Below are 27787 nucleotides of genomic sequence, written 5' to 3' on the forward strand. Positions count from 1 at the left end.
AAGTAGATCGAAATACAAATTGGCGCTTCAACATGCAGCGATTACCCACAGAAAAAAAAATGTTTACATACAATACACATATGTACATACATAAATATATGTGTGATTGGAGAGATATAGTACATACATACATACATTGGTACAAATTATACAAAAAATGCATATTTTAAGATAGCAAAAATAGTTCACGTTTCAAATTTATATACTCGTTTTTTTTACACATACACTGCGTTTCACGGCCATTAAAGCATTCGCTTTGCTCACTTTATGGCTTACATTTATGCTCTGGTTTCGATGGCTCTGAAAGACGCACACACAGATTTAAAATATATTGTACATAATTATTATTATCTTTTGCCCATTCCTTTGTTAGACATTCTCTTTTTGTTTTTATTGATGTTTAGTGAGCAAGGGAGACAGCATCATATGGATTATCCTTTTCTGTCTTTTTTCAATTTTAATTTTCTCTAAGCAATCATTTTTTCTTTCTTATTTATTGTCAGCAATTCTCTTTTCTTTTTTTTTGTCTTGAAATAATAAATAGAAAAAAAAAACTTAACTAACGGGATTTTTTCTTCGAGCCCAAGGCTAGCGGTAATTAAGTTCGAACATGCATACAACATATAGCTATCCCTTTCGCGTACGCACACACACACATGCGCCTACGCAGCAGTTGGGACGGACAAGGGTCATAGGGCTGTGTGAGTTTGTGTGTTGTGTGGCAAAAATAAAAAATAATAGTAAAAGTTTCCTCAAGGACATTTACTTCACAAATGTACATGGAAGGAGTGCTGCTGTGTTAGCGAGACAAAGTCATGTGGTAAGTACAGTACGGTCATAGCAAGTCGCTGCCTCTCGCTCTAGCTGGTTATTCTTGGTATCCTTTTACGAAAAATTAATGAAATGAAGTGAGGCTTCAAGCAGTACTCTCTGAAGTAAATGTCATCCAGGCGCCAGCAGTTATCCTGTTCTTAGCCTATATCCTGAAAGTACAGTCCCGTCACTCTAGACTTAATCTTTACTAGTATACAAAAGTTGAACATCCTGTGAGTACACAGATCTTCCCATTCTGCAGCATTCATATGTCATGCAGGCGCCAGCAGTTAAACTGTTTTTACTCGTATATAAGTACCGTCATGTTCTTAAACTACACTGTACGAAGGCTGTGTTCCTATGTCCCCTTTTAACTATTCTTAAGCTGTATGCTGTAAGTACAGTACCATCAAGCAGTCGCCTATCATAAGTTAGTTGCCTCTCGCTCTATCTGGTTCGATTTGCCGTCCATCCAGGCAGTGGAATCTGAGATGGAGTGGAGTCCTCCAGGTACCTACCAAGACAGCAGTTGAACGGTTCTAAGCCTAACACCACTCGAGGTCTAAGATCCTCTCTTTTTCGTGGCATACAATGGCATACAATACATACATACGTACATAAAATCTATTACAACTCGCATTTACATTTAGACATTAAGTTTTACATAGATACATCCATTTATATATTATATAATATATTGTATAATTAAATATTTATATTGATTTATTCAATTTATTTTCTTTACATTCAGTCAATTTATTGCAACAAAAAAAAAAAACGTTAAAAAAATGCCTAGTTACATATATTTGTATTCACGTCATGTTTGTTACCCCCTCCCTACCCATCAGCAGAAAATATTTGATGTATTATTATTACTCATATTTCGTCTGATTAATTAAAACATTTTAAAAGCTCATTCATTAAAAATTTAACATTTCTAGATAATTGTTGTTTTTGTTTTGCTCTTCATCATACAAACGTATAAACAGTGCCTATTTTTTATATATATTTATGTATACATCTATATATAGATGTTATAATATGTTATGCCTTAGCACATAGACGAATTTCGGGCAAAGTCCGGCCACCGGAAGAGATTCTTTCGATCCGAAACGCTTCGGGGGAAAGCATATATAATCGAATTATTTCATAATTTACTCGTATATACACAATTAAAAATATTAAAAAAAAAGCGGGCCATCTAATTAAAAGTCTCTCAAAAAACATGCGTACAAAATATTTTTACTAAACTAAATTGAAAGATTTGTTATAAATTATTATAGTGGAGGTCGGTGAAGGTCCAGCTTTTGCTTGCACTTATTCAGCTTATTTTGGTGGTCTTTTGCAACTTAAAGATTGTTCATACACATATACACATATAGATATATGACCGAGTAGATATAATATACAGACAGTGCGTTTCATGACATAAGAGTGGCCACAAATCGCCTTAAAAGTGGTTTTAGTGGTTGTATGGAAGTGGTTTAAGTTTATACATATTAAGTCTGTTGTCCAATGGAGTCTTTGCTTTAAATTAAGTTAGTTTAAACCTGGCCTGTAATCGTAAAAGTGAAACTAAATCATAATATCACTCATCTTATTAAGACAATTACTGAATAGAGTTGTGGGAATGGTGTTATCGTAAATAAACACATACGTAGGAGATGTTGCCATAGCGAATTATGGAATAGATTAAATCCCGTGTTATTCCATAGAGTACAATGTGATTACATTTATCATATATGTTTGTATGTTTATGGGATAATCTGTTCCAATGTCTATGCTATTGTTTTCGCTTGCTCGTTGTCATGAAACGCACTCTGCGGGGGGCTAAAATGTTGTCTGTTGTGTCTGTTTTTTTTTTGTTACATTCATTTTTGGTAACATTAAAAAGCATTAGTGTATGTACGTACATGTACATCACACATGCATATACACCACATATGCATATCCATATGTAATCTTATATGCTTTATAGCTAATACAATTAAAAATTGGTGTGCATGTGTGTGTCTGTGTGTTAGGGTGTCTGTGCGCACCACATCATCATCCTACATCATTATCATCATCTACATTAACATCTGTCACTGTTATCATAATCATTATCAAAGTTTCCGCGTTCTTTCAGTGCTTGCCACGTGGCAGTCTTATGGGTATATGCGGATATCATGTATCCGCCAGTGGGCCATTCTGGTTGTGGTTGTTGTTTTTATTGTTGTTGTTGTTGCTGTTGATGTTGCCACTGAACTGTAATGGCAGCTGCTTTATCGTAATGACATCCTTTGGCTTTTGATGCAACAATTGTTGTTCTTCTTCCGGTTCCTGTTCCTGTTCCTCTTCCCGAATGAATTCTTTTTCTTGATGCTGATGCTGCTGCCGATGCTGTTGCTGTTGCTGATGCTCCTGGTGGTGTCTCTGCAGTTGATGCTGATGACTCTGCTGCTGCTGTTCTTGTTCTTCTACTGGTATAATTTTATTGATATTGTAAAGATTATTATCGTTCATATCAATATTATTATTATTATTGTTGTTGTTATTGTTGTTGTTGCTAGTGTTTATTATATTGTTGGGGTTGTCGTTATCGGTGTCCTCACTCGACCTGGGATTCATTTGGAGCACTTGCTTGGCCTTATTTTCCCACAGTCTTCGATTGGCCTTGACCTGCAAAATTGATAAACAAATTAATTGCCTTCATAAATAAAAGTACTATAAATGTTTTTCTTTTAAATAAAATTATCCTTTAAATATTTTAAATACATTTATGAACGAGTATATGCAGTGGCACACATTTGAGGATTGAATATAATTGTTGTGGATTATATCCCCCATTGAGCAGCTGTTGCCGATGGCCGCCGCCTCATTATGGTTGCTCCCCAATCTGCACAGCCACACAACAGCAACACATGCATACATATGCCAACAGCTGCACATTTAAGCTTCAGAACAATGCCAACGACGGAAACTTTCGAGCACCGCCGAACAACAGTTCAACTTTATCGGGGGTTCCAATTTAAGCGGAAAATATGTTGCTATACAAATATCCTCAGATTTCTAGCTAGTTAAAAAGCGATCATCTGTTGCCCCCATACAAAATGATCCCCCAAATACATATGTACATGTATGGAATTCTTTCTTAATTTTTTTCATTTTCTCATCACATATTTTTTGCATACTTTTCGTTTATATTTACATTAAAATCCATTTCCCATCTTTTTTAATTAAAAATAAATTAAATATTTAAAATAATCACTAAACAATTTTAAAACGATGAGAACAAACGGGAAAACAGTTTTATTTTTATATTTTTAAAATGCTTTCCCCTTCCATTCTTATTATTTGTCATTACAACTTTGGCTTTGGATATCCTGAAGTGGTTTAAATATTATACAAAATATGATTTCTTTCATCGGTAGTGTAGTTAATTGAATAATGCTGTTTATTAATCTTCCCTGCGCATTTTTTAATCTGGTTTCTGCAATCATGTTTTTTTAATAGCAAGTTTCATTTTGCAATTTACATTTTTTTTCTCTACCGCATTTTCTCTGTTATTTTTGCAATGTGTTAATTTTTTTACAGATTTATCTCGCTTCTCTCTGGACCCTGCCCCTTCTTCATATTTGCTTTACACGAGCATTTTTTCATGGCTCTCCTCTTATATTTACTTTCCCTGGTCTCCCATTTGGTGCCCTGCCTGAGGGTATTTCCTTTTCGTTATTTTGATTTCCATTTTCGCGTGCAATTTTCCTCCCGCACTTATTATTTTTACTGCACAAACATGCAATATGAAATATGCAAATATGGATTAAATATTAAATGTGCGCAGACACCTCCAGCAGCAAGAAGGCGAAGAAGGAGGAGCAGCCGCGTCAATTAATTAAAATATTCGCCATTAACATAAATTAAGAAATATTATGGAATTGGCGGACTTTCAATTGATATTAATTGCGTTGCAACCTTGTTACCGTTACGGTTACGGTTGGGGGTGCCAGGTGGCAGCATGCCTGGGCATGGCAGGTAGTATGTGGCGTCGGGAATCGCCAGTCAAACTACGACGGGGATTGCTAAAGTTGACTTAACTTTGTCCGGCTTCTCTCTCTCCCTCGGTCTCCGTCCGTCCGTCCATCTGTCTGTTCACCTGTCTGCTCGTTCCTGCCACTGTCGTTCCCTGTTGGTGGTGGCATGCATGTATAAATTGCCACTTATGCCATAAGCTGTCTGATATGTTTCGGCGCCCGGTTACGCCTCCCCGCAGGCAACAGCATGGAAACATTGCAATTTCAACTGTCAAACAGAAATTGCCGCCGTGACAGCGCAATAAAAAAACACAAAAACTCAGGGGAAAAAATTAAAAAAAAAAAAAATGAAACCCCGGCAAAATGACAGTGAAAGGTGAAAGCAAATCGAGTTGAAAAGTGCAGCCACGGTTCATATATGGCTACAGACACACACATATGCCAAACGGAACTGTTTAGTCCCGACTCCTGACTGCCCTCCCTAGTCCTGGACTTCCGTCTATCGCTGGTCCCAGACTGAAGCCCCCCACCGGAGTGGAGAATCGAGTTAAATGTGCACCCGGGATAAAGTCTCAGAGAGACCAGAGACCAGAGTCCTGTGTCTGCTACTATCAGCATTGGTCTGGCGCTGTCACTGATGCAATTTTAATTTATGAGGCACTCTTTGGACAAACAAATATGCAAAAAATATAGAAAAAGGGCAGATAACTCAACTTAAGTTAACTCAACTCGAGTCGAGTCGAGTCGAGTGGACTAATTAATTAGCAGCTAATTTAACGCGTCGCTGCGCAGGACATAACTCAGCAGGATGCACTGGCAAACAGAAGGACAGAGAGAGCAGCGACAGAGAGCGGGCAAGGATGGGGCAGATGGAAATGGAAACTGGAGGCACACACCCACTGTACCACACCGCACCGCTGGTCAGCTCCAAGTACCTCCCTGGCCCACCAAAAATTGCAATTAAATCTTGTGGGTAAGGCGGACACCCGCGGGCAACATCTGTGTGGCCGAATCATCATCCGAATGAACATGCCGCTCAGCCAGATGGCAGAGAAGGCCACCCCGCCTATACATATGCGACCCCTCGAATGCGTATACGAATACGAATACGAATATGCGTAATATTACAACCGCAATGGCCCACAGCGCAATTGAACTGTGACCTCAGGGCGTTGTAATTGCTAACCAAAAGTCATTGGAGCAAAATGTGATTGGACAAATTGTATGGACGAATGGAACTTGCCAAGCGATTGTGTTTGAAACTTAAAGCAAAATTGTATTTAAACATGGCACAATCTTTGCTGACACATCATTTTTGACATTTTTGGCATTTTTGACATTTTTGGCATTTTTGTCATAAATAAACATACAAGACAGTGCTCTTTTCTGCTGCTGCTGCTGCTGTTGCCGGATTTGGTTATATTTACTGGCTCGGCATTGCCTGTCTGTGTTTATTTGACAGATGGTTGTGTGTCATCTCTTTGGACTCTCCATACAAAGATACTTATACTTTGACTTTTTGCAATTGCAGCGAACTATTATAATCTCCGTTTGGTATTTGTCTATAATCACAACTCACATACTAGACATCGAATTAAGACCGAAATTGGGCAATCTCCGGTGCACTCTCTCTGTTCTTAAGCCAATCTGCATCTTCTGTAGTCTTTTGTATTGGGTATAAAGCTAGCATCGATTCTATCTCTATTGTTTCTCTATTACTTAGTTATAATATTATTTATTCCCAGTGTATTATGGTTAATATTTATATAAATAATTGGTGAGTATTCTCAGGCATTTATGTACGTTCTGCCATTGAAAGGATCTACGTATCATATGTGTATTCTTCTTAATTAAAATCTCTTCTTGAACCTCTTCACTGTGTATGGTTTTAGTTTTGTTGAGTGGGAGAGTGAAGGGTTTTATGCACGTATTACTACTGCTTTGTATATCCACTTCTAACTCACTTCCCCTCTATTAAATATTAGTCCCTAATTCTTTCCTGCATGCACCCTATCTGCTCGAGTAGCACCCGTCTCTCCTGGCTGGGTGGCTGTGGCTGTGGCTGGGTTACCAGCGCGTAAGAAGCTTCATTTGATGGTGCAATCATTGCACGTAAACATGCTAATGATAGTTATAATTTCAGTAAGTCTCTAATTTAAGGGAATTATAATTTCCACGCTTCCTGCTCTAAGATTCTTATGAATCAAATCTCCAGAGCTACTCCAGGAGCGCTGCACTCAAGTCTGCTTCCCACCCCCCACCAAATTCTGTGCACTCCAGAGGTCTCTCCACCTCTGACTCACATCATCATCATCATCATCATCATCAACATAGTCATCATTTTCATTTCCCCCGTTGCCGTTACCATCCCATGGGTCGTTCGTCTACATATTGTAGATATCGAAACTTTTGGCTCATACATATATGTACACACGTACGTAAGCAACAAGCGAGAACCAATAAGAAGAGAAAAAACAACAAATAAGTACGATATATCGCTGGCATAGGAACAAGAATCAAAGTAGCTGAAAAAGGAGAAATATACATAATAAAAAAAGAAAAGGAAAGGAAAAAAAAGAATATGAAATAAAAAGGGGAATTGCAGGGGTGCAACCAACAACAACAATAACAACAACTAAAAGGCAGCAAAGGCAAAGTGCAAAACACAAAACAAACAAAACAAAACAAAACGCAAATCGCACACACAGAAAACGAAATCGAGTAGAAGGATAAAAGAAACAAAAAATAACGAGTGTGTTGCAAAACGTGTGTGATGCAAGGCGTATGTCTGCGCCTCCTGCCCTTCCCCCCATCCCACAAATGGGGAACGTGGGGAAGGGCTAAGGGAGTGCAAAATATGCCAATGAAATGGGTTGGAGGGGTGGGCTGGATGGTGGGGATGGTGGGGAAAAAGAAAAAGGTGAAAGATAACAAGAGCGTGCATGGAGGAGCACAGCCAGCAGTGGGCGGCAAGCAGAAAGTAGCTCTTACTCGCCCCCCTTCCAAGGGAGAGAGAGACTGCCACAAGAGGATGACAGAGAGAGAGAGAGAGCGAAATTGTGACATTGCGAGGGCTTAAAATGCGTTTCGTGCAAAGTAGGAGATAGACTTGGACATGGACACGGACACGGACGCGGACACGGACATGGACATCGACATGGGAATCCTTCATCGTTTTGAAGTCTGCTTTGTCGTGTGTGGGTCTGTGTGCTGCTGTTTTGCTGTTGTTTTGGTGGGGGCTGCACCTTACCTTCGACGTGTTGTCCTGCACCCATGCATCTGGCTTACCATAGTCCGGCGGATTCGCATACGGATCATAGCCGAGCACGGACAGCATGGGCGCTATATCGGCCATATCGCGCACCACATCGCCCGGTATCTGGCCCACCCATTTGGACAGCGCCTCCAGATTCACCGGCTTGATAACCTGATCCGATGAACGTTCCACTCTAATGGGGCGGAATAAACGGATGAGGTTAAGGGATACAATGGATTTATCAGCGTGGGTCTTCTATCGGCTGCTGGCAAACACTCACTTGGAGAGTGGCACCCCATTGGGCTTGTTGATGAACTCCTCGTGATGCAGAACTGCATCGTTCCATGGCACATCCAAGAACTGCAGGATCTTGCGCATCCACTCCTCTGGGTGCAGCACCAGCTGTTCATAGTACACCTGAACAGAAATATTTCAAATGAATAATGCAACTACACAGAAAGAAGATGAGGACTACAGAGATACATAGATCCCATAGCATATTCGGCTTTTAAACACAATTATAGTCAAATTAAATGGAATAAAGTTTGATTTTGAATATTGAATTCCATTTAAAACGTCTTGAAAATATATTTAATAATGAAAATACTCCACTATTGGAGAGATAATTAAAGTTGAGGTATGACTGTTCTCCGTGGAGGGGGAATTCAAATAAAAATGTGTATGAGAAGGTTTTTTGGTGATTTCATCTGCACTTCTATGTAGTTGCTCCGCCAACATTGATTGGCTTGTCACGTGGGGTCACCCTTGCACCCTTGCACCCTTGTACTCACCATCATGCAACGGTCCTTGCCGATATCCCGGCACTGTTCGTGCATCACCTCAATGGCGTGATTCCATTTCTGCATACACTGGCGGTAGCTGCTCAAATCGAAACCGGTGATTGTCACCTTGCGCGATATAATCGAATGAACTGTCGCCCGGCCGTCGCGCACCATGAACAGGAATTTAGCCTGTGTAGGGAGAGAGAGAGAGAGAGAAGTATGTAGAAGTAGAAGAGGATGGAGGAAGGAGGAGGAAATTGTATCACAGCAGGATACAGCAGGGGGGGGGGGAGAGCTGACGTAAGAGTCTGCTCTCTGGTTAGTGGGGCTTTGGGGGTTTATGCTTACGTTCGGAAAGAGCTCGATGACATAGGAGCCCATTTTCAGCGTCAGCGGATCCTTGTTACATAAACGGGGCGCCGGCTCGCCATGCTTAGCAATGATTTCCAGACAGAACTGCGCTATGGCACTGTTCATGACCTCTTTGGTGATGCCGGCCTCCTGCAGCCGTAGCGACTCCTTCTCGGACTTTAGCCAGTGCGAGCGCAATTGCAGGATGCGTGGAATGACGCGCGTTTCCTGCCCGCAGCTATACCACACACATACACACACCACACACACAAAGAACGGCAGGAGACGGTAGGAGGCGGTAGCATAGAGAGAGAGAGGGAGAGAGAGAGAGAGAGAGAGAGAACAAACACAAAGTAAGTGGAAGTGGAAGCAGCATCAGCAGCAACAGCAACAGCAGGTTGCATATACTCGTATGTATGTATCGTATCGTGTGGCGGTTAGGAACTGTTCACGATATCGCCTGGCAACAACAGGATGATGCAAGTGTTTCGGTTGTGGCACAGCAGGAGGAACAAAGGGAAAACCATACCCCACGAAAACCACCTTCTAGAGCAATCGACAAAATGAAACGGTGTACCCATCACGTGGAGCGCCCTGGCGCCACCACCCCACTCTGGCCTGGATGTCTGATGCATAACTCTCATTTGGCTCCATTTTTTTCCCACACTCCCGCTGCTGTTGGTTTCCTTTTGGGCTGCTCAGAGCTCACTCAACTATGAAGGGCTTCAAACGAATCGTTTGAACCCAGCAAGCAGCAACCTGCAAGCAGCAACCAGCAACCATGAACCACGAACCACGAACCCAAGCTAGTAATCAAGTTCAGAGCATACACAAAAAATTGGTACGCTGATTGCGTAAATTGCGTAAATTAAATATCGCCACTGCCTCATTGATTGCAGCAGAGAATTTTCGAGTGCCCTTGTATCTACCTATCCACGTATTCGCGGAGGATGCAGCCGGCAAGTACTTTCCGCTAAGGGATTAGTTGCCCCCCATTAAGTCCTTGCCACGAAGGTATGCCAAGTGAAACGATTGCGGTTGCAAGTAAAATCTTTCATTCATTTAGCGCACTCAAAAGTTAAAGGAATTAAGAGAGCTCACAGCCAAATCGGATATGCCACAAAACGCATTTTGTGTGTGCTTCACACCTCAGCAGCAACCGTGAGCCCCCCCACCCACCACACTCACACACAGATCCCACAAATTATTCCTGGGGCTTACCGAGGACTCACACTAATTGAGTTCAAGCCAAGTCTAAATGCTAAAATGCTAAATGCTACAAATACACACCAGATACCAGATTTAATCTGAGGGTTAGAGCGAGAGAGGCAGCCGACTGTCAGTCTCCTTCCTTTTCCCTTTCCTTCGCCTTCGCTTTCGCCCACACACACACACACGACACGAGGAGCTTGCGGAAAACTTTACAGAATTTTTGGTATGAACAAAAGGACATGGTGCGGGCGGGCACTGGCGGAATGGTGGACCTTAACCTGGCGCTCGCTGAACCTATTTCGTAACTAAAATCGCCCTTCCACATCTCGTTTCCACATCCCAATCCTAGTCTCTTCCGTCCTGTACCCGCAGTGGATGGCGGATGGAGGATGGAGGAGGGGTGGCAGCAGTGGTGCTTCGAGGAGAAGGGAAGTAGGTTTTTAAATAGCGGAAATTGCGCTGTGCAGCCATCAGAAAGAGCGAGCCCGAACTCCCTGTCAACGGACATCTCCCAGACCGGATAGACCATGGATGGGCATGGTACTGGGACTGGGGACTGCAGAAAGGCAAATTGTTAATAATAAAAAATAAAAATAAAAAAATATAAGCTGCTAAAAAAATTAAGGCATCAGGAGAAACAGGAGGCTGTGAGGCTTCGGCTCCGGCTCCGGCTCCTGCACCGGCTCCGGCTCCAGCTCCAGCTCCTCTCTTTGCTCTGCTGTGCTTATGGCCTTTTTACATTTTCAGATTGCACAATTTTCGTGGCTAATTACTCATGCGTAAAGGGAAACTTAAGAAATTATGGCAATACGAGTGAGTAAATGGCGGGGGGGTGAAGCCCCCACCAGACAGGCGAGGAAGGACCTGCCTGCTGTCTCTGAAGCAGAAGGAAAAATTGCTAAAGGGCGACACGGAATATATTGAATTGTGGCCGTGGAATCTGGTGGAGGCAAATGGCAGCACAAGGCCACACAGGAAACCCAACGGGGAAAAGGAAAAATGCAAATATTAAAAATTACAATATTTTCCCTGCGGGGCCAACAATAGACCAGGATACACTTTATGCAAAAGGCTAAGAAAATATGCCACAATTTTGTTTGGAATTCAAATTTGACAAAGGAAAAGATACATCGATCGAAAAAGAGTTTTCCCCACAGGTTTTTTTTTTGCAAGTTTCAAAGACAGTTTAAGGCACACTTTCAAGATCTTTAGAAATAAATTCTTTGGCATTTGATGCTCCCAAACGTTGCTCAGGACTCTACACTAATTGAACAGTTTGCCCCATCCGTTGTAAAGGGGATATCATCCGGTAACCGATTTCAGTTGTGCAGATTGAAGAATTCCTGGAGGAACAAATTTACTTACCGCACATCAGGATGAGCATCCAGCATGGCGCGCATCAGCGTCGTACCAGACCTGGGCACGCCGCCTATAAATATTAAAGGCATCTCCCGGTTATATGAATAAACGCGTTGATTGTTATCCGTGACGTATTTCTGCTCGGGCATGGCGGTGTGGCATGGCGTGACATCGGTGTGGCATGGCGTGGGTGTCCGTGTTGGAGGAGAGAGAGAAAAAAAAATGAAATTAGAGAAAATGTGGCAGGCAGGCGAGAGAAAAATTACGTGGCTCAGAGCTGATGATGATGATGGCAAACGGAGAGGGCGTGGGGGAGGACTGGCTTGATGCTTGAGTTAACGCAGGTGTTAACGCCTTCGTAGGCATTAGCGTCAAAAAAAGGAAGCAAAATGACAGAAGAATATCTGGAAAATGTCTTCCGTTGTCGTTTAGCGGACGCGGACGGGCCATAATGTGATGGGAATTACTATAAATAGAACTCAAACTGTCAATAAAAATTAAAGGTCGTGCCTCTAGGAACTTTCTCTAACCCCTTTAGCGGTCCTATCTATCGTGGGTTATCACCACTCGTAATGAAATATCGATCGGTGTTCCTTTTTCGATTATAAATGATTTAGGGGCTTCTTCAATGGGAACCCTGATATCTGATATGATAGCTGTGGGGTTTCCAGCGGCTCCTACTATCTAATCACTTGAGGGGAAAGCACTCCACTCTACAGATACTATAATATGATACGTACTCATATCTGTGTTTCTCCTGTGTGTGTCATTAATTGTATTAAATTAGGGAATATTTCCATGTTTAGCTAATTTTGTTTGATTTAAACGTTAATTAAACAAAGTTGAAGCATTTATTTCTGGTTTTACAGATACATATACATATATGAATTGTGCGTGTGTACACTTAGAGGAAAATGGCATAGTAAAAAGAAACGCACGCATACTTGGATTCTGTTTTTAAGTACCAGAAAATTTAAATAAGTTATAAGTATGTTTAATACGGAGCAAAGCTATTCGTATAAATTTATAAATATATTATTTTACAACTTCTGTGCGTTCTTCTCAGTGTGTATGCCAGTTAGCTACCAGAAATAATAGTTGAATCGATGCGTGCACATTGCAATTTACAAAATTTACGTATTTGCACTCATCAAACATATCAAAATTCAATTTCAAAGACAATTCAACTGGAATGGAACTCCCACATCACATTCACAGAGGGCATCATCGCTTCATTGTGCCCTTAATTACGAACAAACCAGAAATTCCAAGAAATTAAATTCCACCTCTGGGCTAAAGCCAAAGGCCAAAAGATGTGCTAATGTTCTGTGAGCAAATGGAAGTGTGGAAATCTAGAAAAGGAAAATTTTTGGCTATCTCAGTACACACATCTCAATCGGTATTGTCTTTCGTGTGGAGTCATGGCTCTGGTCTCTGGTCGCTGGTCCGGTTCTAAGCTCCTTATGGCCTTCGATATTCCCAATGCTAATCAATGGCTTTTCCTCCCTCGCCTTCTGCTCTCCCTCCCTATAGTATTCAACGTCCAATGAGGACCATTTTGGTTTGGACTAATGTTTACAAAATAGTGTTCGGTCATCCGATAACCAGTTAAATTCCCTCAATGACTTTTGCTTTGGTCTGCGTGTGCGGTCGTTCGGTCGTTCGGTCGGTCAGTCGGGGGGATGGTCGGATGGATGGATGGCCACTCTCTTTTCCCTCTCAATGGAATGTGGCAGCACATCCTCCATTTACCACTCCACTCTACTTTGTGTGTGCAGCCAACATGAAATTAGTTATCCTGCTTTCGGTTCTACTATTTCTATGATTCCTATATGATTCCTCCGAGTATTTTTTCTATTGATTTATCATTGCAAGCGTTTTGTGTTTTTACCCCAGGGACCCAGCCAGCACAGTGCGTCACGGCAGTGTATTTGCAGTTGAATATTGAATTACATTGCCTTTGGCTAGTATAACCGAATCAAATGCGGATCTTTCATACGTCTTTTGGGGGTCAAACTGGTAGTACAGCTGAATAAATACCCCTCCTTTGCCCATTATTCGTCGATTTGCTGCACAAACTTTCCATAAGCGAATGGACAACAGAGGACCATTCTCTACGAGTGTTGTGGGATAATTATTTTACGATAAACTTCCAAATACGATTATACAACAAGCAGTGAGCAGGCTTGTTAAATTAGAAAATAACAAAAAAAAATCATGCACGCGATAATTATTTTATTTCTGTATTCTAGGGACCGAGCCTCAGTCCCAGTTTTGATTCGAACATAAATGTGGCTGGGTATGCCAAATTCTCCTTTGCATTTATCGCTTGTGCGTCTAGATGGCAACGGTTGGCCAAGAATAGTTACTGGAGCTATGAGAGCACGGACGTGCCGACGTGCCGACGTGCAGGACCCCTTGTTTGCATTAGTTCTCACATCAATTTCACTTACTAAAGGGAGATTCGTTATCAATTTGAAACTAATTTCGTTTTGGAGCTGCCATCAAATTGATTAAATTATCAAATAAGCAAAGTCCTCAGGCGAACAAATGTTTGATATGTAAATGCCACAAAAGTTTGTTCCTACACCTGGAAGGCAGCAGATCTACCTTCCTCCCTCCCTGCCTCCCCGTTTTGTATTTCCCATTATCTAGCTGCTCGTACGAGTAGGTGGAAGAAAACTTTCTTTTTCCCCCTAACTTTCTTACACACTTTTGAAACGCACGTTGAGCCCACGAGGATGCGAAGATGTTTTCTTTTGGGGGAGTGTGTGGCTGTGGCTGTGGGTGTGTTTTTGTGTGTGTGAGGGGGCCGAGATTTCGGGGTACATACCTCAACGCGAACCATTTGGGAGGACAGCTCATTGGTGGTGGCATCCACCCTGAAGAGGCAGGTGGGGCGCAGTTCGGTAAATTTGAATAGGAACATCGTGATGACAATGATGCCAAAGAGCACCCACAGGGTGACCTTTTTATTACGATACGGCAATCGCATCCTGACTTTTTCTCTCTCTATCGCTTTTTACTTGGAAGGTGTTGAAGCTAACTGCTTTTTGATTTGAATTGCCGCTGACGACTCCTGCCGTCTGCCGTCTGCCGCCTGCCACCTGGGGCCTGGTGCCTGATGCCTCCTTGAACTGCTTGGGGGGACTTGTGGCTCCTTCTTACACGCCTCCTCGTAGTCGTCGCCTTTTTATTGACGAGTGAGTGGTCTTCTAGTTGGCTCTATCCTCCTCCTCGTTCGTTTGCCCAAAGCTTAAATATGTAAATTGGTTTTCTTGAGGCATGTACAGAGCCGTACAGCGTACCCAGTTCTCAAAGCGAGTTGTTTTGCTGTGGCTCTGGCGCTGGCTTTGCTTTCGCTCTTTCTGCTTCACTGTTTGCTCTCTAGAAGAAGGAAATGGCGCTGGAAGCGTTGGAGGAGTAGTCCTGGCTATTTGCGGCAAAAGGGGAGTCCTAGAGCAGATGTTTCTGGTTGTGATGCTGACTGCGTTTCTCCAGTTGCTGCTGCTGCTGTTGCTCCTCTGTTATGCCACCGCAATGACTACGTCTACGGCGGCCACTGTGGTCCTGCTTCTCCTTCTGCTGGTCCTGGTCCTGTTCCTGTTCCTGCTGCTGCTGCTCCTGTTTATGACGTTGATTGCTTGGCATTGCCTCGCCTTTTGTTTGCTTATTTTGGCCAAGGCAGCGCCCGCTCTTGGCCAAACAAATCCCAGCAGCTGGCCTCTTGTTTATCGCTCTCCTTTCCTGCTCGACTCCTCTCCTTCCCCCTCAAGTCGTTTGCTCTCGTTTTACCTCTTGGTTTTTTCTGTTGCTTCTGTTTCGCTTCCACTTTTCTTTATTGCATTTTGTTATAATTTATTTTGTTGTATTTCAACTGCAAAAACACACAAGAAACAAAAAAAGAATCAAATTTAAATAGTTTTTAAGTGAAAAAAATTATTGCTTGCGTACAAATTGGTATACACCCTACACACACCCTATAATCGCAGCTAACAGTGCGGGTATATGGTATTCTTGGACATATGTACATATATACATACGTCGCAAGTGGAAGGAAGTCTTTTTCGAAAGTGCCAATCGGTTAAAGTCAAACCGTTTGAATGAATTTTTTTTTTGTAATCTCAAGATATTAAAAAAACCGATGAAACACCACTGTATGTTGCGTTTTTGCATGTTTTTGTTTGGCTTAGCTTTGGATTCAATTTTAATCATCTAACGAAACTCGAATTGCATCCATCTCAAGGATTTGTAGTTGAAAGATTGACTGGAACTCAGATTTAGTAACAGACCTGCGCGCTTTGCTGCTTACTAAATGAATTTAATGTTTAGGCATTCATCGAAATTAAACAATGATAATCAAAAGCTACAAAAGCTACTTACACAAATTGCAATTGTTTCGATACATCGTTTCTGGTCGCTGCTACAACAGACCAACCACTAACGCCAACAGGCGTTGAAATCACAAAAAAAAAAAAAACAATGTTTCACACAAAAAGGTATAAAAACAAAATCTATCATAAAATGTTCTATAGAATGACACAAAATGAAATGAAATATGATTTAAACACACACATTTTTAGACCGAATTTGAGATTTTTTTTTACCAATTTTTGAAGAACCTATTTTTAAAAAGGTAAAGATATTTTTTATAAAAACCATGCGACATACTCTGACAATCATTTCAAAAAAACCTAATGCAATTTGGTGCACGCTTTGCGGAGATTTCTCTTCTCTCCACTCATTTTTTCTACAAAATTATAGTATAGATTATTTTATTAATTTACAAAATCTTTGTTTTGCTTTTTGAATGAATTTATATTTGTTATTTATGTAACTTATCTTAATTTTTTGTATATGCATTACATTTTTTTTTTTTGTATTTATTAATTTTTAATATTTTGAAATTAATTGTTTTGTATTTATTTCTTTTTTTTTTTACTCGTTTATTTATTTATCTGAACTCTCAACTAATCTCAACTATAGTTATTTTTTCAAATGACGTTAACCTGGGAAACATTACCATCACTTCGATGTTCTCACTAATTTAAATTCAATTCCCAATCTATAATTGTTTAATCCTTCCCACCGGATATTTTTAAGGCGCACTGCGCGAGCATAGAGCCTCTTTAGGTGCTGCTGCTGCACTTCAAACTGTTCAACGCTCAACATTCAACGCTCGACTACCGAACACCGGACTGCGTCTGTGTGGAAACCTCGAGTGACTACGCACCTTTTTTTTGCCCTGAATGCAGCAGGCGAGTCAACACACTGGTTGGGATGCCGCGCGGAGCGGACCTCTGACCTGTGTTTGCTCAGTTGTTGACAAAGAGCTCCCAGCCGAGGGTCTTGATGAGCCGAAATGCCAAATAGACTGGGACCAGTGTTAGCGATATATACAAATAATAGCTCCAATTGCCTGTTATTTCCTCCGTCATACCTGCAAACAGATGATCGAATATTAAGTATTATTAATAGTTCCAAAACATTAGACAATGAGGAAAACAGACAAGAGAAAGAGATGATGGCAAACAGACGCGCAAAAAGTGTAATCAACTGCTTATTACTCTTATTTTTGTATTGTCATTTGTGATACTATATTTGATTAAAAATCTACTACCACGTATGACATGGGGACGTGACTCCTGGGGATGGATGGATGCATGGATGGGGATGGTGGGAGCACAAGCTGCTTAGACACAAGACATTTACCAGCTGTTTCCACAGGTCTAAGTGGCTTGGGTCACACATGCAGCACAGTGGAGACTAGCAACAGATGAAAGCCAGTAGGACGCTGCACAAATTTTCCCATAACACACACACAAAGCAGAGAGCATTCAACATTGGCTGTATAAGCCACAAAATGTGATAGAAAATATTTGTATATATTTGCCATTCAAAAATCCTTCTCGAAACGTGGGGAAGCTCAACTGTACCTTGTGTCGAGTGCATCTCGTAATATTCTGAGGGGACATTCGTCACGGGGGTTCTCTTGCTTACTCTCGAGAAGCGATGGCAGTGTGGCAGTGGCAGTTGGGAGACTGAGTTTCAGAAGTAGTCGTAGCTGGGGCAGCAGCACTTCACAACTGCCAACTGCCAAGTCCCTGGCAGCTCTCGAGAGTGCGGCCGACGTGTCAGATGCTCGAGCATAATTCCCTTAAATACAGAACTTTTCCAGTTACAACATCAAAAGAGAATGAGAACGAGAAGGAGAGGGTGGCAGGCAGAGCAGCAGGAGTGACAGAGATAAAGAGTTGCGTGGGCTTGTGATTCCTTCTTAAAGGGAAGACTCCATCAAAGAGTGTGTTTTGCATACAGATGGCAATAAAAAGAACCATTTAGTTCATGGAAAAGTGACCATTGCAGTGGAATACAAATCAAATTATACAAAGAAATCACAGAAATGATTCCTGAGAACTATCTTAGCTGGTGGACTCTTTCACAGGCAGACTTCCCTTTTGAAACATGGAAACTGTTGTACGACGCATTTCATTTTGCTTTTTCCTCACACAATTTCCGTATTTAGAAACCGTAATTACACTGCAATAAAAGTTGTTCCATTCCCCCGGAACTTAATTCATTTAGCATTCATTACACCCTTTCTCCCCTCCCCTCTCCCATCCCATTTCTGATGATTTGCCGACAAAGAAACCTTTTCCCCTCTCTCCTACCCCACTGGAACTTCCGGCCCCGAAACAGCCGCAGAATGAAAAACTTTGCACAAATCATCTCTCTCCAGAGTTTTTTTTATTTCTTTTTGGTGTGTGTGTGTTTTTTTTTGTTTCATTACTCGCATGCAATTTTCTTAACCTCAAAACTCTGTTCCGGACACGAGAAACTTTCAAAGAAAGATTGCAATTTGTCGTCATCTGCGGTAGCCTATCCTAGTCCGTTCGCCCTCTAACTCCTTTCATTCCTTTCATTTCCCAAATGATTCACCTTTAGCCGTTAGAACCAACACAAACACAAACACACACACACACACACAGTACACTCGTACACGTACGAGGAGGTGAGGAGAGGGTACACGCCTGTTATTCTCAATTAAACATTCAGCTTTTATACTCTCAACGGTGCTGGCAAAAGTAAAGGGGTATATTAGACAAAAGGATTGGATCTACAGCCTATCTATAGTACACCCAGCGAAAAAAGGAATGACATTTTACACTTAGATTTATATTTTAAATATAAATGTTTACCATTAGATTTGCTCCAAGAGTGGACTTTAATTAAATGAAAATATTTAATTTAAATATTTTTAATATTTAAAGTAAACTCATCTCATGTTTAAAATAAACATATTTGTGCAAATTCAATTTAGTATATTAATTTGATAGTTCTTCATTTTCAAAGTACTTTTTAATACATTTATGTTTAAATCAAAGTACATTCTATCTAATTTCATAACTAATAAAATTAAAAAAAACGGATATTTAATATTAATGTGTGTGTTTAGTTCTACTATGCCATGTTATGTTTACATTCGTCCCTAGCGGTGGACTCTCTCTCTTCATGTGGGGGAGTCGTTTGCTGTGTAGCGGGTATCTTCAAGTCGACCCACGCAAGCCTCCACACAAAACATTCCCACTGCTTCTTTGTGTGCGTGTGCGTGTGCATGTCTAAGCGCCTGCCTGTCTGTCTCTTGGCTGTGTGCTTCCTTGCATCTGACCCTGCCAACTTGTTGGTCATTCCAAGGAGTTGTTTTGGGCGGGGGGAGGCGGTGTTGGGTGAGTGTGTGTCTGGGAATGCAAAAATGTGCTTTCCACATATGACAGCGAGCCCCTCAAGGGTTTGCTTCCGTTTCTCTTTGGTTCTTTGCCCTTCCGCTTCCCATTTCCCATTTGCCCTTTTTGACTTTCTCTCCCTTACAGTCTCTTCACTTTTGCGCTCGTATGTCGAAAAGTTTTGATATTAACAAACAAAAAAATAAAAATAAATAAAAAAAATGCAAATTCCTTTTGGCCATATTTTGCATGCCACATTTGGCTTATATATTTACCCAGAAGGGCCCATCAGTCGAAACTTTTTTTTTCAAGTTCCTAGAGCAACCTCTTTCCGAACCAGAACCAAACAACCCCCCACTAGCCCACTTTTTACTACTTTCACCCCCACTTCTCTTTCAAATAGGGAAAAATACCGAAAAGCAAGTTGAATTTTTGTTTGAAGAGGTGCCACAAAGTGGAGGAGTATGTGAATGTGGATGTGGATGTGTGTTTGCTGGCAAAAGGGTAAACACACACATTGCTCCACTTTTCCACCCCCAGTTGTTGTGTTTTTTTTTTGTCGGTCGGTTGTGTGAGCCCAAGTGTCGGTTAAAGTCTTGTAAAAATTAATAAGCGTGTAAATTTTATTGTATTGCCAAACAAGAGAGCGAGAGCGCTCTGGCTCTTGCTATGCCTCCGCTCTGGATCCAACATCCAACATCCCAGCCAGCCAACACGGTCACATTAAACTGTTTATGCATATGAGAAGAAAAGAGTTTTTTCCTACTTTATTTGATGGGACTTTGCTTTTTATTATACTGGTAGTAAGTACTACTCCTTCCAGCATGCATGGCTGTTTTTTGTGTGCGTTTTTCCACAAACAGTTCTCAGCTGCTTTTGTTCTTTCGTGTTATGCTCAACTTAAGCTTAATGGCATTTTGTTTTGGCCACTCCACTCCGCTGATGCTAAACTCGACTCCGCTACACTCTGCTCAGCTGCATAGTGGTTCGGAAATGGTGATTTAAGGAACAACACACTAAAAAAGAATATATATATATACATACATACATACATAGGCAGCAAAGCAAAAAGCATTACCTAGTGCAAAAAAAAAAATGTTATTTACTAAAAATATTTTTATCTTTCTAATTCATAGGACAACTTTAATGATTTGTCGCTAGATTTGATGGGAAGAAATAAATGCAAATGTTTTAGGGACGTAAGAAAAGGTAGAAAACTTTTACTTTGGCTTGAATTATTTTCAGGTGTAGCCATTATATGGATACGAATCAAAATTAGTATAAAAGTACAAAAACTCCCCCCCAAAATTCTCGGAAATTCCCTGGTTCTTGGGATATTAAATATCGAGATTCCTAATCGTTTTGATCACAAGTCTTGTTAGCTACTTTTTCCCCAGGTGATTTTTGTTCTCTTTCTGTCGGAGTTTTCCGTCGACTGTGTTGCCACGGTTGCACTCTGTTCAAATAGTCTGGCGCTAGTTCACACGCTTGTTGCGCCTCCATGCGTCTCATGTCTCATTGTCTGCCACATCATTCGTCTGCCCCAAAGTGAGTCAGAGAGCGAGCGAGATAGAGAGGGCGGTGAAAAAATGAAAGAAAATCTGCATAAATAATGTTGAGCCACGCTTTTTGCAGGAAGTGTTGATGATTTGATGGAAAATTCTAAAAACTAAAGCGCGCAAAAACAAAACAAAAACAAAAAACGGAAAACAAAATCCGTGAGGCTTAAGCACAGTGATAGGGAAGAAGAGGAAGAGAGAGAGGGGCAACTGGGGATGGGAAGGCCATAGCCATTCTATTTTTCAACACAAAACGTGGCTGAAACGCCATGGCCCTGTGTCTCGCAGAGAGTTTATTATTTAGCCAACTGACTCCACGGCGAGGCGACATTCGGCTCATTTATCAGGCAAAAGCAGAAGGCAGCGGCATGAGCATGAGCACGAGGCACGTCACGTCACGTCATGATATTATAAATTACTTTAGGCAATATGCAGGCAGCAGTGGAGGAAGCCAGCAGTAGAGGCTAGAGGGTGGGAGGCAGCTAGGGCGTTATCTAAGCTCACGACGAGGGCCCAGTGACAGGGACTTGGGATTTGCCCTTGCCGGAACGATGCGACGGAATGCAACGCAACGCAACGCAACGGTGGGGCAGCGGATGCAATGAAGCGAATATCCCCCAGCATATTTGCACAGTGAAGCGCAACGCCACTCGATGATGATGAAAAGCGGGGAAGACAAAGAGAAATGCCATGCCACAACATTCCAATGAATCTTAGAATACCCAACAAACCCTACCCTACCCTACCCTCCACTTCCTCTGCAGCAGCGGTGGGCAGTTTAATCTGTTAGCAGAAATAAAGTTAAATAAAAAGGTTTACTGATTTATCCCATCTCTATCTTTTTACTGATTCTTTAATATCCACTTTCGGGATTATGCTCATATATTAGCTTATTGTTGAGAGCAAAGCCATACTAAGCATTTACTGCGAGTAAAAGTACTGAGAAGCCAGGGGCTGGGCTTAGGAGAGGGCTTTCCCTTCCACTTGCTTTCTCTCCCCCTACTGCTCTGCCCTCTCCAGGGCTCAGTTAGACTTAAACGTAGCCACCCCATTCCAACCATCCATCCATACGCCAGAGATCGGGCGGAGTTCCCGTGGAAGTGGAGCAAAATGTGTTAATTAAAACTTAACGTCTGATCGCGTTATACACGGAATGTTGCAGCAGCAGCAGCAGCAGCAGCACCCACAGCCAACAGCCAAGGAGGAAAGAAAGATGGGACAAAGAGGAACAGGAGAAATGTTATAATTCAATTTGTGTTATGTCAACTTCTGTATAAATAAATACGAGTATTGTATACATACGAAAGAGAGACGGGAAGTATACTTTGTACAGCTGTTGGAATCGGAATCGGAATCGGACAGGTGCATTGAACTTCATATTTGCCATAGACACCATGTAGATAGCCATAGTTATACGAGTAGATGTGACATTTCCATTGCCTTAAGCACTTTTAATATTTAACAAAACGGGTACACAATTTACCACAAGCTAATGCACAGGAGGACCCTTTGCCACGAGTCCACGATTGCCACGATTGCCACGATTGCCAGTCACAAGTGAACGGGTGTCATTATTCAGAGATGGAAGCCGAATATATTTTTCTATCCTTTTTCTATATAAATGAGCTTCAAGAGTGATAGAGCCTCCCCCACCCTGTCTTTGTTCTGTCATTACATACTCCAGAAACTAATGAACCAATGTGGGGAGGGCTTATAGCATCATTAGGGCCACACAAAAAAAAAGCTTAAAAGCTGCCTATTACCGACGACACGCACGCTTCGCAGACCAATCAAAATAGTTATGTATCAGCCAGCCAGCCAGCCAGCCAGCGACTGTTCCGTCCCGCCTGTCAGAGTGTCATTAAGCGGGGCGGTGTGGCTGTCAGCGATTCCTCCCCTCGCTTTGTGGAAGTCAAGTCACTTTTGTGGCCCTGCGTTCGATCTGCCACGATAAAAAGTGACAATTAAAACAAGAACAAAAAAGAAGAGAAAAAGTAATTAACACCCCCAGAGCAGCAAGCAGCAAGCAGCGAGTAGCGAGCAGCGAAAGATGCGATACGATATAAAACAAATGCTTCAAGTCATTGAACCCAAAATATTGCGCGATTAAAGCAACAAAAGTGACACACAGAGAGAGAGACAGACAGGGACGGAGAGCGGAGAGCGGAGAGGGGGCGCTTCGTTTGTTTGCTTTTGGATGTGGCATCGATTGAAAGCCGGAGCGCCGTTAGGGGCGGGGCGGGGCAGGGGCATCAAAAGTTGAAACACACACAGAAAATACAATCGAATGAATGAATGACTTTGAAATTGTGCAACAACAAAACTTTTGCCACTAAATGTGTGTCGAAGACGGGACACTCCGTGTGGCACTCTCGAACGACAAGAAGAGGCATGGAAGAGTGAACTTTATTGCGACTATAGGGATACCTGCTACTAGGACTGTTATAGGAGTATATTCTAGAATCTTGATGGTATAAAATGTACGTATAAGGGATATTTAAATGATCAAAGGGAAACCATATGCAGAAATAATTTGGGGATTGGCTTGGGCAGGCTGCAGGATGGAGTAATGGTAACATGTGTACAAGAAAACTCGTGCAATATGCAGAAATTATATTCTGAGCTAAAACTGAACATTGTAGCTGTTTCTGGATTTATGGCAGAACCATGGCCAGCCATCACGCCCAGATCTCATGTTGCAATTAGTTTTAATTGCAATTATCTAACTTCAAAGAACTAAATCAGCATAACATCTTGACGTTCTTCAGACTGTCAGCGGTATATACACCGATAGCTTTGTGCACTGTGGAGTACTATGCGGCAGGGTGTGGGTGGGGACTGTAAAAAATAAAAATAAATATAAAAAACAAGATGCACAAAATGTAACAAACTGTCAAGTGGAAAATGTTAACTGCAAAAAACTGCATTGTATGCAAATTGGCAACAAAGTTGCTGCAGTGGCGGGCGGAGGTGCCGGTGCTTGCCGGGTGGCCATGTGACGAACGGACTGCATGGGCGTGTGGGATCTGACGGGGGGCGGCGACTGGGACGGCACGGGACGGGACGGGACGAATGCCATAAATTGATAAGCGTGCTAAATTGTTGCACTTTTTGTACGAGTGTTTTTTGTTTTTGTTTTATTTAATTTGCAATTTTAACTCGCTTGCTCTCTCTCTCTCTCTCTGTCTCTGTCTTTTGGCCGCTCTCTTAGGGCTTACGTGTTCAAAGACAGAATTTCGAGCCACGACTGGATGGAGGTAAGGAGCTCGCGGACTGAAGGACTGACGGACTCAAGGAAAGGCCATTAAAACTTCTCTTTTGGGAGGGGGCATGGTGGCATGGTGGCATGGTGGGAAGAACGATGAAACCGATGTCAAATGGGCCAACTTTTAATGGAGCCAAGGAGTTTCCTTTGCATTTCCTTCGCATTTCCTTAATGTCAGCCTGCCTCTCTTTGGCTTTGGGGCAATTTGTGCAACTGCTTGCGGGTGGAGGGGGGTAGACCATGGGAAGCAAAAAGTTCCCTGCGCTTTGGAGGCCATCAAAAATGTTTTTTTTTTTTATTGTTCTCTTTTTTTGGTAGCCCAAACAGTCAACGTAGCGTGTCCACGTTTTGCATATTCTCGTAAGTATTCCCCGTTAATTTTTATATTCATTTCGTTTTATATACTTTTCCGGCCCGTAATGGGCCGCGATTTGAGTGAATGATGAAAAATGCTGATAGCCACGTTAATATGAATAGAATGATGATAAATGTATAATGTTTGCCCTTCGAGTCCAGTCCACAATTAATTTTTGTTTTCATTTGTTTGCATTATTTTGTATCACTCCCCGCCACAATGCCCACAAAATGCCGTTAATTGAGTGGAGAGCGGAAGTCTTGCAAGTGTGGGAATTATTTGCTTCAGAAATCAACAGGTAGGTCAAAGGTTGTGTTCGAATCAGATTGAAAGTAAAGAGAGAACCCGAAAGAGACTGAAGCTCTTAAATGAAGGATCCTTCATGATCTATGCATCTATTAGTCGGGGAATATATTAAGTCTGGAATTTTCCATCTCTCAAAATTTCTCCCAGTACTTAACGTGTTGCATTCGCATTTCTACCTGTAAATGTACCTTTAAATACTTTCTCTCTCTCTCTCTCTCCATCACTCATTCTCTGAGAACACGTTTACCCCCCTTGACCGCGACGCATCCCACAAGCAGTGCCAAGCGGACGAATAAGCGTGACGAATAATGATTTTACACCGTCTCAAAGACTTGGCCGGAACTTTGAGATTGAAGTTCTCTGTATTCTTTTTCTTTTTTTTGTTTTCTTTTTGGGCTGTTGCCACGGCTAGCGGAACGGGGTGGTGGGAAGGGGGCTGTGTGCTCGAATGGATGCATTCCAAATTTGCATTTAGTTGAATTTTATTGAGTTTGATATCCAACTTCTCAGCCTCCTTCTTCCTTCCATCCTTTTCTCTGTTTCTCAGTTGCTGGGGAGACTAATTTAATTTGTCGGCAGTCGGGGAGGAGTGGGAGCGCACTTGCAGTGTGCAGGGGTGTTTGGTGGGAGGAAGGTAATACAGCGCTTGGGCTTCTTCTGCTTCTCTGTGACTGTGGCATGTAATATGGGCACTTCTGCAGCTCTTTTGGGCCACTTGTTTTCCGAAATTGAAAACCATGAAGCGCATTTAAAAAGATGAAGTGACAACTGGCATACTGATGATGCCACACACACACACACACACACATTCCAGAGCGAGAGAGAGAGAGTGTGTGCAAGTGGGGGGGATGGGGGAGGTGTGGCATGTGCAAGTGTTCGGAGCGTATAAATATAACAAGTGCCAAGTGAAATGTGTACATAAATAAGAAGGGAATGCCAGATCCATGAGTAGGGGTCGCAGCATTTAATACCCTATCATTCGTGGGGGATCTACTACTATAAATATCTACTACAAATATATGAATCCAATAAAGTAATCCTTCTGTATAAAGTCTCTCTAAGCTTTGCTATTACTTTTGACAGCAAAAACGTCATACCCGCTGAAAGGGTATCAAAAGTTAAGGCAGAGACAGCGCTAGAGAGGGGCAGAGAAAGGGCTGCAAGAAGGCAAGGCGGCTTTTGTCTGCCAACAGCGTCGCTGTCGCTGCTGCTGTTGCTGCCGCTGCCGCTGCCTTGGTGCCCTTCTTTCGCAGCTGCGACTAATTGTTGCTGCTGGGAGGGAAAGGAGAGGAAACGAAATACAGAATGGGTGTACTATGTGCGAGAGGGAGGTACTGGTACTGGTACTGCTGCTGGGCTGGCTGGGTTGACAGGATGCGAAAAGTGCAACAAACTTTGACAAAATAAAACGAAAATGTAGCCCAAGGACTAGTGGGGGTGTGTGGGGGGAAGGACGAACAAATGAAGCGCCCCCTTCCAGCCAGGCCCGCAATTTCAAATCGCAGACTCCCTTCCAAACACACAAACGTAGAGGAGACACTCTACCAGAACCACAGCTGGATATTCTCATGCACATGTGCCCGCTGCCAGAGGAACAGAACACAGGCGAAATGCATTGAAATTGAAGCACTCTCATTATGCGGCTTGCAGGCGGCAGAAAGCGAAGCGACAAAAAACCGCAGAAGCAGCAGCAGCAGGAGGAATGGCAAATGGCAGAAGAGACCGAGCCGAAAGACCAACGCTATAGTTCCTTTCCCTTTACCGAATGGTACTCTGCCATGCCCTTACCAACCAAACAGCAGAAGCGAAAGCAAAAACGTCGCCTAAAATATATGACCAGATAAGGTGTTGACGGAGGGAGAGAGGGGGGGTAAATGTGTTTCATTAGTATTAAATGTACATTATATTTACTCGATATGCCGTTGGGCTGTGTGCCTTGTTTTATTCATTAATCATTTCGCTATCAATGTTCTAGCAACAACAACAACGTGCCTGGCTACCCCCTGCTCCAACAATCTACCGCCAACGGTTATTGTTATTGTTGTTGTTGTTGTAGTTGTCGTTGTTTCGTGTCAGAAGAAGTCCGCGCGTTGTTTGCACTTGTTGTATTTTGTTGTGCTCTTACTCTTTCTCCTTCTCCTCTGCTGTAGAACCACCGTTTCAGTTCAGCAAAGTCTTCCCTCACTCACACTTAAACACGCGCCAAACACACAGACACAGGTGCACTACCGCTGCACTGAACGCCTCTTGGATTCGCGCACTCGTAGATTTCCACTGTTTTGCAAATTGTGCGTGCGACAAAAAAAATTACACGTATGTTGCAGAAGTCGAGGAGTCGTACACGTCCGCTTGCTGTATTTATAAAAACAGCTGACTGCCCGCTTGCTGTATTTATCGTTATCGTTTCTTGAAGTGGAACTTTTGTTTGCGCCGCAAGGTTTGAAGTGTTTGAGGTGTGAAGTATGACGTCACAAGATCCAGAGCTTTCAAGGAAAAAATCCACCTCACCACATAACTTACCGTGGGGAATTTTGTGCTTTCGCGCACCCATAGTATATTTAGTCCGTCGGGGCTAGGGTGAGGTCCTTACGAGGCCCTTAAGAAAAGTTTGGCAGTCTTAATACTGGGGCCATACCTTGCCATGACCCAGTCGAAAGAGAGCACTCAAAACGCTCTCCGGACTCACTTCTGCGTTTAAATTGTGAGACCAAAAATACCCCAGAAATATACCGTAAATATACCGCACATATACTGACAAAATGCGTTTGATATTCCTGGATTTTGATATTTCG

The 27787-nt window shown here is 42.2% G+C and overlaps 2 protein-coding genes across 6 annotated transcripts; both read right to left on the minus strand.

Annotated features, from left to right (window-relative positions):
* Positions 1-1144: 1144 nt before the first annotated feature.
* On the minus strand, positions 1145-14783 carry LOC111068638 (protein-tyrosine sulfotransferase). 2 transcript variants are annotated; one of them, XM_022358264.2, is made up of 7 exons: positions 14620-14783; positions 11793-11923; positions 9213-9453; positions 8874-9053; positions 8363-8499; positions 8077-8275; positions 1145-3474 (listed from the first exon to the last, which is right to left on the minus strand). In XM_022358264.2, exons 1-7 carry the CDS (start codon positions 14779-14781, stop codon positions 2980-2982), a joined length of 1545 nt encoding a protein of 514 aa, XP_022213956.1. In that variant the 5' UTR covers positions 14782-14783; the 3' UTR covers positions 1145-2979. The 2 variants fall into 2 exon arrangements, with proteins under 2 accessions (XP_022213956.1, XP_022213957.1); XM_022358265.2 differs by having other exon boundaries at positions 3353-3474; positions 8115-8275.
* A 2294-nt stretch (positions 14784-17077) lies between these two features.
* On the minus strand, positions 17078-27412 carry LOC111068639. 4 transcript variants are annotated; one of them, XM_022358266.2, is made up of 2 exons: positions 26907-27406; positions 17078-17226 (listed from the first exon to the last, which is right to left on the minus strand). In XM_022358266.2, the coding sequence occupies exon 2, from the start codon at positions 17222-17224 to the stop codon at positions 17102-17104; it is 123 nt and encodes a 40-aa protein (XP_022213958.1). In that variant the 5' UTR covers positions 17225-17226; positions 26907-27406; the 3' UTR covers positions 17078-17101. The 4 variants fall into 4 exon arrangements, with proteins under 4 accessions (XP_022213958.1, XP_022213959.1, XP_022213960.1 ...); XM_022358267.2 differs by having other exon boundaries at positions 17100-17226; positions 26896-27412; XM_022358268.2 differs by having other exon boundaries at positions 17100-17226; positions 27121-27410.
* Positions 27413-27787: the final 375 nt, after the last annotated feature.

This window comes from Drosophila obscura, unplaced genomic scaffold (assembly GCF_018151105.1).
Source record: "Drosophila obscura isolate BZ-5 IFL unplaced genomic scaffold, ASM1815110v1 contig_73, whole genome shotgun sequence".
Classification (NCBI taxonomy): Eukaryota; Metazoa; Arthropoda; class Insecta; order Diptera; family Drosophilidae; genus Drosophila; species Drosophila obscura.